The following is a 9,589-nucleotide window of genomic DNA, read 5'->3' on the forward strand; positions in this document are numbered from 1 at the left end:
GGTGTTATTATTATACATGAATATATCGACTTATTGGCCCTTAGTAGTATAAAGCATGTAAAGTGAAAGTAGACCTGTCGACACGTTTCATTGTTTGTGCAAAGGCTAGAGCGAAATAACCAAGCTTCTTATGAATTCAAAGTCATTCACTATTGTAGTAATTTGCGAAAAAATGTGTCTTTAATTGTTTTTCCCCGTTTTTCATTGTTCATTTATGTTTTTTTTTTCTTCCAAGCACCTGTATTTGACTGCCGGGAATAACCTAAAATTTATTCTTTCTTTTACATTTACGATCATTGTATTTTCAAATAATGTTATAACTGATTACATTTCTTTTTAATATATTTATAAAGCAGTCAGAAAAACTTACATTTGGTAGAGGGTAAGCTGTGAACATCTCTTGCATCTTCTTGACATCCGTTCTATAGATAGCCTATAGAGGTGTGCGTTTCCACTTGTACAGCATTGATTCGGTTTACCACTGTTTACTTTCCCATTGTTCGTGATAATATCCGTTAAAATATATTTGAATACGATAAGATACTTATATTTTTAATTAAAACATGTTGAATTATTTTCTCCGATTTTTCCAATTTTTTTTGTAAATTTCATTGGGAAAGAACGACTACTCCCTCGATAAACTGGTTTCCCGCCCCTTGTTCGTGACGTTAATGGACGAGTTTACAATGTTAAATCCCCGTAGACTTTGAATTTGCCGCCGTGTGTATACACTGGTTGACCTCGAGGGTTCGGATAAACGGGGGAAGTTTGGAAAAAAAATGATCTGTTGATCGGACGTAGGTTGGAGGCCAAGGTATTTATACATTTTGAGATATGAAGCGAAAAGTGAGGTCCTTGGTACCGTGGGACAGACTATAATATACTTCAAGAAACAACTTGATATGAAATTGTATATTGATAAAGTTTATTAAAGAGAAAAATATGTATATATACACAAACTGTAAATAACAACAATTTAATTTCTAACAAGTTGCAAAAGCTTGCATGGGGAAAGTTCATTGATGGTCTCCTGTCTCCTACTAATTTTAGTTTGATGTATATTGATGTGACATGGCGAAATAACGGAAACACGTGACATGCAACAGGAAGTGAGAATATTTAAGGTTCTCCTTTCTGCCCCTTCTCCCCCTTCTCTCCGTGGACGCCCTGAATACCTTGCACTCCTTGTACTCCCTGTGCTCCATGTGCGCCTACTTCGCCCTTGTCTCCTTTAGCACCCGCAGCTCCTGCTGCGCCGGCGGCGCCCTGGTTACCTTTAGCTCCGGCGGCGCCAGTGTCTCCTTTCTGACCGACGCCTGGTTCGCCCTTAGCACCAGTTGTTCCAGTTGCGCCGATGTCACCTTTCGATCCAACCTCTCCCTTAGCGCCTTGTACGCCTTGGGCTCCTGTAGCTCCAATGGATCCAGCGGCTCCAACTGCGCCTATTTCACCTTTATCGCCTTTTATTCCTTGGTCTCCTTTGGCGCCTTGTGCTCCAGTGGCTCCAGTATCACCCTTATCGCCATTTACGCCATCAGATCCCTTTGGACCTGAAGGGCCTGGTTCACCTTTTGTCCCTTTAAAGAAAAATATGTCATTTATGAAAGGCAAAGGCGAGAATAGATTTATTGACAACTAATATTAAGTTTTAATACAAAAAGGTCCATAAGACTTTTCTAACAAATGCAGATAATTGAAAGCTCCAAAGTTCATGATTTGAAGAAACTTGAATGAGTATACAGACATTAGTTTCTAATTGTGAGTTTTTATGAGTTTTTTTCCCACTTTGTACCCTTTTATCAAAATTTGACCCAACTCTAGCCCCATACAGCGTCCATGTTTTGAATCAAATTGAATTTTTACTACAGGATACTAGTATGTTAATTTTCTTTCAGTAATTGTAGCCCCTTTAATTTCTTCAGAAGAAGATTTTTGAAGAAACATTTCCTGTTGCGTGTGTCAATCTTTGACCTTCTTTGTGCCTCTACATAAGCTTACAACCATCTTTGTTGGTTATTAATGACGTTGATTTTTCAAAAGTGGTTCATTACAACATATAGATTTCAAAATCTTTATTTGACTTCTACTCATTGCTATTCCATTTGATGTTCTGTTGCCTGGACTGTGGTTCGCGTTAACGACGCCTAGTACTCACCTTTGGTAAGAGAAGCAATGATATGTTTCAGTTTGTGTAGTTCACTGTACAGGTAATTGTAACGTGCCACTAAGGTATAATACGACGTGTATCTCCAGCCCTTCACTTCTGGTACCGCACACACGCACACGGTCAGCAGGAGAACCAGCTTCAAATCCATACTAAAAATAGAACACGTGTTTGAAAAACAATGCGGGAGATTAAAAATACGATAAACCAAAGTTTTCCCTATGTTAACTGTATGTAAAGATATAATAATTAATTCAATTATCAAGTAATATTATTAACATTTGTTATTGGTGTTAAGAATTGATACAAAGTCGAACTATACCTTACTTTGTGAAATTGAACTCAGGGATCTCGACACTGGTATGTTGGTAGGGTTAATTTGTCATTTGTTCTGAAGTTAATGTATTACATTTATACTGACCTATTACGTAACTTTAGCAGTCTTGATGACAGCATAAAAGTTCAGTGTATCTAAATTTCATTGAGAAAAAGTTACAATGAATTACGGCGGAGACAATCCGGTATCGTACACGATAATGTCGGAACAAACTTCACGGATGGGAGAATTAATTTTACTTATGTTACTCAATATGCATTACAATGCACCATATATGCCCCATAATATTTATAATTAGTATTAAATGACTCATTTGTATTCGTGTCAGTCCGTACATTTTATGTTTTCCTAACATCTGAAGTATGCAAGACCCAACTCCTCAATGTCGGTTGTGGTCCATGCCTGCAAGAAAGTAAAACATGTAAATACATCGGAATGCATCATTTCACTTCTCAAAATCACATGTACTAAAAATTGATTTAAATGCAATACTGATTATTAAAAGCCTTTTATTTGTTTTTAGTAAAAGTTCGACATCTTATGCAATGAGGGACACGTCCATTTGTTCCCAAGAAGAAATGACGTTATATCTAGAAAATTAATAAATCTACCAAAATTAATGAGTCTGTCTTCTTTAAAATCATATTATATGTCATTATAAATTTACCAGTATACAAATTATATATTAAAAAAAATGCAAATAATCAAATCATTTTTTAAAAAAAATATCTTATATAAAGAATATTGGTGTATAAGACAAGAAAAATACCCGTTGCTGGTTAATAGATTTTATGTTGCGGAAATTTTCCCTCATATAGAGAAACCGCCGGTGAGATTCGAATTTAGACTTTCACTTGGCATTCGGAGCCATTAGCTGGTGTGGATTCTTCATGTTGAAGTAAAAAGGGAGCTCAGTGTTTGGGGATCTTATTCGAAATAACCCTGGCTTTTATTTTCAATGTTAGTCACTTGGTGAAGGAACAGTCACTACCTATGTTTTCCTCAGGTTTGACTTAATTGGCGAAGCGTACGAGAATCGAACCCAGGCCCTGCGATCATAAATAAAACGCCCTAGCTATGGCACGCCAAATTCACAAAAATAAGCAAAACATAGTTTAACAGTCGATAAACTAGGTTTATCGGTTGTAAACTATAGTTTACGGACTGTAAACTATAGTTAACAACGTTAATCTATATTTTACATCTGTAAACTATAGTTAACGCGATAATCTATGTTTCACAACCGTAAACTATACTTTACACAGAAAACAATCATTTGCGATCGCAAAGCATGGATTATCTGATAAATAGAGTTTCACGATTGTGAACTATGGTTTATAACTCTTAACTATAGTTAACGATCGTAAATTATAGTTTACAGACGTGAATCTATGTTTATCAACAAAATCTATTGTTAACGTTTTATTACAGACAGATAAACTTAGATTAGCATTCGTAAACTATAGTTAACAACCGTTAAATATAGTTTTACAAATGAAAACTATACTCAACGAATTGTAAACTATAGTTTACGGTTTGTAAACTATAGTTTACAGTCGATAAACCTAGTTTATCAATTGTGAAACTATGTTTAGCACGCCAAATTCACAAAAATGAGCTAATCATAGTTTCACAGTCGATAAACTAGGTTTATCGGTTGTAAACTAAAGTTTACGGACTGTTAATTATAGTTAACAACGTTAATCTGTATTTTACATTTGTAAACTATAGTTAACGCGATAATCTGTTTCACAACCGTAAACTATACTTAACACCAAAAACAATCATTTGCGATCGTAAAACATAGATTATCTGATAAATACAGTTTCGTGATTTGTAAACTATGGTTTACCACTCTTAACTGTAGTTAACGATTGTAAATCATAGTTTACAGACGTAAATCTATGTTTATCAACAAAATCTATTGTAAACGTTTTATTACAGACAGATAAACTTAGATTATCATTCGTAAACTATAGGTAACAACCGTTAAATATAGTTTTACAGATGAAAAGTATACTTAACGAATCGTTAACTATAGTTTACGGTTTGTAAACTATAGTTTACAGTCGATAAACCTAGTTTATCAATTGTTAAACTAGGTTTAGCTCATTTTTGTGAATTTGGCGTGCCATACCTAGCAATAGGCTACCCTGACCAGTTTTTGTAGAACATATGAAACGAAAACGCAGCCCAAAAAGTTTCTGTTTTCTTTGGTGTATCATTATTTTACCAAAAATAAATTTTGTAAGTGTAATTTTTAATTAAAAGAAGTTATTTTAGATACAAATTCGTACCGAAATGAGTATGAAAATAACAAAAGTAAAATGTTTCAAATCATGCTTGTAAAATTAAAGGTATGTACTTTTCACATTATAATGCTCAAGTCAGATATCCGTATTTTAGGAGCTAGGTTATATACACGTAATTGGAAGTTGTGAATGAGAGTATAATCGTGCTCTGAATATAGCTTCAGAACTGTAGCTCTCCGAAAAAAATATTCTGACAGACCGGAGAGAGTGTCAATATTTTTTTTCGGAGAGCTACAGGTCTGCAGCTAGCTCTGAATACTGAGTACTATAGCTGCAGACCTGTAGCTCTCCGAAAAAAAAAATTGACACTCTCTCCGGTCTGTCAGGACATTTTTTGGAGAGCTACAGTTCTGAAGCTATGAGTACTAGTATGTAAAATATGCGGAAGTCGGGTAAAATTAGAATTTGGAATTCCTCATCTTAATGACAAAGTTATAAAAAATGCAAAATTTTGATTTCTGTAAAGAGGGCTAAAAAGCAACTTCCGGTAATGGAATGAAAATCATTCAACCGTTAAATAACTGATTTGGCAAAAGTTAAAGATTTCCTAACTTTTTTGGTACATAATTATAACCCGTGTATAATTTTCCCCCTAAAATGAGGGTGTTGCGTTTCTTTTGACTGTCAGTACGAGGGTTGATCCAAAAATTCGTGGAATTTCTTTCTAAAATTTTATCGTGATTTGATAAAAGCAGACAATAGGCATATTTATAAAATAGAGTCAAAATGCAACAATACTGGAAAATTTCACCACATTCCAATTACCAATAAGGTCACACGAACTTTCTGAAAATGGATAGTTGTGAAACCTGGGGAGACTTCGACGTAACTTCAAGTAAGGTGTCACGTCACGTTATAGAATCATCTCACCCTAATGTCCATTTCGAACACATAATTCTACAAAATGCTGCCCTTTTAAAAAATTTTTTTCTTATGAAAAGCCTGGGTATCCTCTCGCACCAACTTATCTTCATTTTTCACTCATGTTTCAAAATATCCCCCATCTTTCCATATGATGTTCCGATTTCATTAGCAATGTCAAGAACAGAACGTCAGCTGACAACGTCTATATGGGAGGGGTGATCAAAAAGTTCGCGAACTATCTCTATATCTACAAAACCACAATTCTGATTGGAATGAAATTTGATACACACATAACCATACACAAGTCCTATAAATAGCGTATGCTGAATAAAGTTTTTCTCCTTGTCTGTGACGTCACAATGTGGAAATGACGTCACTATGCAGGTCACTTGTGACGAAAAATGGTTGTCTCAGTCGTACTTGTTAAACAAACGACTGTACAATTTATTGCATATCTTAGAAACCCCTTTGCCGTAACATATTATAATTTGTATATAGTTTATTAAGACAAATGACTTACTACAAATTCAATCAATGATTGGATTGATCGTTTTAGTGAAGGAAAGCAGATGGTTAAAAATGATACATGTCATGTAGCTCAGTGAAAGCAAGTTTTAACAACGTTTTTCCAGAAGGATACCAATTATATTCAAATTTAGCATTGCACCCAAGTGCATGTGAATGCATGTGCGTTATGACCATATCATCTTGTCTTTCAAGAGAAGTTTTAGATATACTCGTTTCAAATTCACGCACGTGTGTGCACGTGCATGATGATCATACCTTCTTGTAGGAGTCCCTTACATCTATCTATGTTCTAAATCCCATCCTGTTTGGTTGAAAAACAAGGGAGTTATAGCCATTTAAAGTTTCAGCCAATCAGATTGCAGCACACGTGCATGCGCGTAATTTCATGATTTTTTTAAATATCATTTTGTAGGATATCCTAATGCATGACTATATTTTAAATTTCAAAGAATTTCGTCAAAAAACAAAGGAGAAATATCAATTTAAAGTTTCAGCCAATCAAATTGCAGCACACGTGCATGCGCGTGATTTCATGATATTTTTTCTGTATCATTTTGTAGGATATCCCAATGCATGACTATATTTTGAATTTCAAAGAATTTCGTCAAAAAAACAAAGGAGATATAGCCATTTAAAGTTTCAGCCAATCAGCTTGCAGCACACGCACATGCGCATGCTTTCATGAAATTCTTAAATATTATGTGGTAGATCATTATAATGTAGGACTATGTTCAAAATTTCAAAGGATTATGACAAGAAACAAGAAAGTTATTGATACTTTAGTTTCAGCCAATCAGAGCAAAGCGCACGTGCATGCGCGTGAAATCTTGCTACTTTGACCATGCTATCTTGTCTATACTACTAATGAATCCTTACATTATGAGTTTCAAAAAATTTCATCAAAAAATAGAAAAGTTACGGCAATATCCATTATATTGGTAATTTCACCTAATGCACGTGCGCGCTCTTGCAAGCACGTGCGCGCAAAATGACCTTTGTTTGGCAACTCTACATAACATGCCTACTAACCCTAAAAAGGTTTCACCTAAGTCGGATGTGTAGTTCACAAGATCACTCGTGGACAAAATTTTCCCAGGAAGAAGAAAAATAATAATAATAATAATAATAATAATAATAATAAGAAACAGAGTAAAAACAATATGTTCCCCAACTTCGTTTGGGGAACATAACTAGTGCTAATTGTAACGGGAACCGTTACAGATGTTCCCCAAACGCTCCCCAACTCCCTTCTCGTGCCATATTCCCTGTAAGTTTATTAAAGAAGGCAAAATCTATGCATTTAAGACGTAAACAACGTTTTCCCAAAAGTATACCAAGTATTTCAAATTTAAGCAATGCAGGCGTGCGCATGTGATTGCATGAGCGTAATGACGATATCATCTTGTCTACACTATTTTACTCATTTGCACGTACACGCACGTGCATGATAACCATACCTTCTTGTAGGAGTCTATTATGTCTGTCTATGTTCTTAATCCCATCCTGTTTGGTTGAAAAACAAGGGAGTTATAGCAATTTAAAGTTTAAGTCAATCAGATTGCAGCGCACGTGTATGCGCGTATTTTCATGACAATTATTATATATCATATTGTAGGACATCTTAAAGTATGCTTATGTTTTAAATTCCAAAGCATTTTGTAAAAAAAACAGAAAAGATATTGAGATTTTTGTTTCAGCCAATCAGAGTAAAGCGCACGTGCACGCACGTGCATGCATGTGACTGGTGACCATACCATCCTGTAGGAGTCCTTTATGTCTATCGATGTTGTAAATCCCATGCTGTTTGGTTGAAAACCGAGGGAGTTATACTCATTTAAATTTTCAGCCAATCAGATTGTAGCGCATGCGCATGCGCGTGATTTCATGAAAAATTTTATATATCATATTGTAGTACATCCTAATGCATGTCTATGTTATAAATTTCAAAGCATTTCATCATAAAACAAAAAAGATATTGAGATTTCTGTTTCAGCCAATCAGAGCAAAGCGCACGTGCATGCGCGTGAGTTCATGCAAATTTGACCATGTCATCTTATCTACAGAACTTATATATCTTTATATAATGAGTTTCAAAACATTTTATCAAAAAATATAAAAGTTACAACCATATTAAATATATCAGTCATTTTACTCATTGCACGCGCCCGCACGTGCATGCGAATGCGCGCAAAATGACCTTCGTTCGGCACATCTACACAACATGCCTACTAACCCTAAAAAGGTTTTAACTTAGTTTGGTGAACAGTTTCTGAGAACACTTCCGGACAAAAAAGTACCGGAGAAGAAATAAGAAGAAAAAAGAATAATAATAATAATAATAATAATAATAATAATAAGAAACAGAGTAAAAACAATATGTTCCCCAACTTCGTTTGGGGAACATAACTAGGGCTAATTGTAACGGGGACCGTTACAGATGTTCCCCAAACGCTCCCCATGTCCCTTTTCGTGCCATAGCTTTTCCTGTAAGACCTTTTATAAATATACTAAGCATTTAAGGATTTCATTGAAAGATATAAAAGTTACAATGATATCAACTATATATCGTTTAATGTTTTGCATGGGCGCACACGTACATGTACATGCATCAAACTCCATACAGTGTCGATTCTCGGGACTACTTTCGTGCCCTACGAATAACGCCACTGCCACAGGCTTTCCAAACTTTTTCCAAAATCTGGAAAATTGGTTGAACTAGGTCATATCAAAAGGCCTGTGGCAGCGATGATATGGAGTTGTAGCGTAACGTAATACTGAGCTGTTTGGAGCTTGGTACATTGCATATGCAAGATGATCATGGCATGTTGGTTAAGCGATTAACACATCTTTCTATCCCGCTAATAATAGAAAAAATACAGATATAAAGTTACCACATTTCAAGTATATATCATTTTTTGAAATACCTATTCACATTTAAATTCTCTACTGATTTTAACCTCGGGCTCAAAGTTGGTTTTATTCCGACGACAAGGCAGTGTTAAAGTCGATTAAGGATATCACGCCGATGGCTAACCAATCAAAATGAGTCAATTTTAGTTCCATGCATAGAAAAGGGATTTTCCTTTAATCTGTTCAGATTTTTTTTTATATATATCTCCTCTCTGGTCATTTTGACAACTCTGGTACCTGTGCCTAGTAAATTTTATATACTATGTAAATAAATATATACATGTACATGTAAAGGTTTTTGACCGGAACTATTTATTTTTTCCAATGCATAGGAGGCTACTTTCTGGGGTTTACAATAGATATTCATAAAGACATTCGTATCAGCTGATGTGACCAATATTCTTTAAGACCCTCTTATTAATATATTTTTCATGAATGCAAATACCTGATATTTTTTTTACGAAGGAGCGTACA

The 9,589-nt window shown here is 35.0% G+C and overlaps 1 protein-coding gene across 1 annotated transcript; it reads right to left on the minus strand.

Moving 5' to 3' along the window:
* Positions 1-1,031: 1,031 nt before the first annotated feature.
* Positions 1,032-2,345, minus strand: LOC134230734 (macrophage receptor MARCO-like). Its single transcript, XM_062712570.1, has 2 exons — positions 2,156-2,345; positions 1,032-1,577 (listed from the first exon to the last, which is right to left on the minus strand). Exons 1-2 carry the CDS (start codon positions 2,313-2,315, stop codon positions 1,120-1,122), a joined length of 618 nt encoding a protein of 205 aa, XP_062568554.1. The 5' UTR covers positions 2,316-2,345; the 3' UTR covers positions 1,032-1,119.
* Positions 2,346-9,589: the final 7,244 nt, after the last annotated feature.

The sequence above is a fragment of the Saccostrea cucullata genome, unplaced genomic scaffold (assembly GCF_032062105.1).
Source record: "Saccostrea cucullata isolate Sc308-1 unplaced genomic scaffold, CSIRO_AGI_Scuc_v1 ctg4308, whole genome shotgun sequence".
NCBI lineage: Eukaryota > Metazoa > Mollusca > Bivalvia > Ostreida > Ostreidae > Saccostrea > Saccostrea cuccullata.

What these genes read in the sequence shown, in the direction of transcription:
- LOC134230734 (XM_062712570.1), bottom strand. Translation starts at nt 2,315, where the DNA reads ATGGATTTGAAGCTGGTTCTCCTGCTGACCGTGTGCGTGTGTGCGGTA. An exon ending in CATTGCTTCTCTTACCAAAG is followed by an intron (nt 1,578 to 2,155) that starts GTGAGTACTAGG and finishes TTTTCTTTAAAG; the next exon opens with GGACAAAAGGTGAACCAGGC.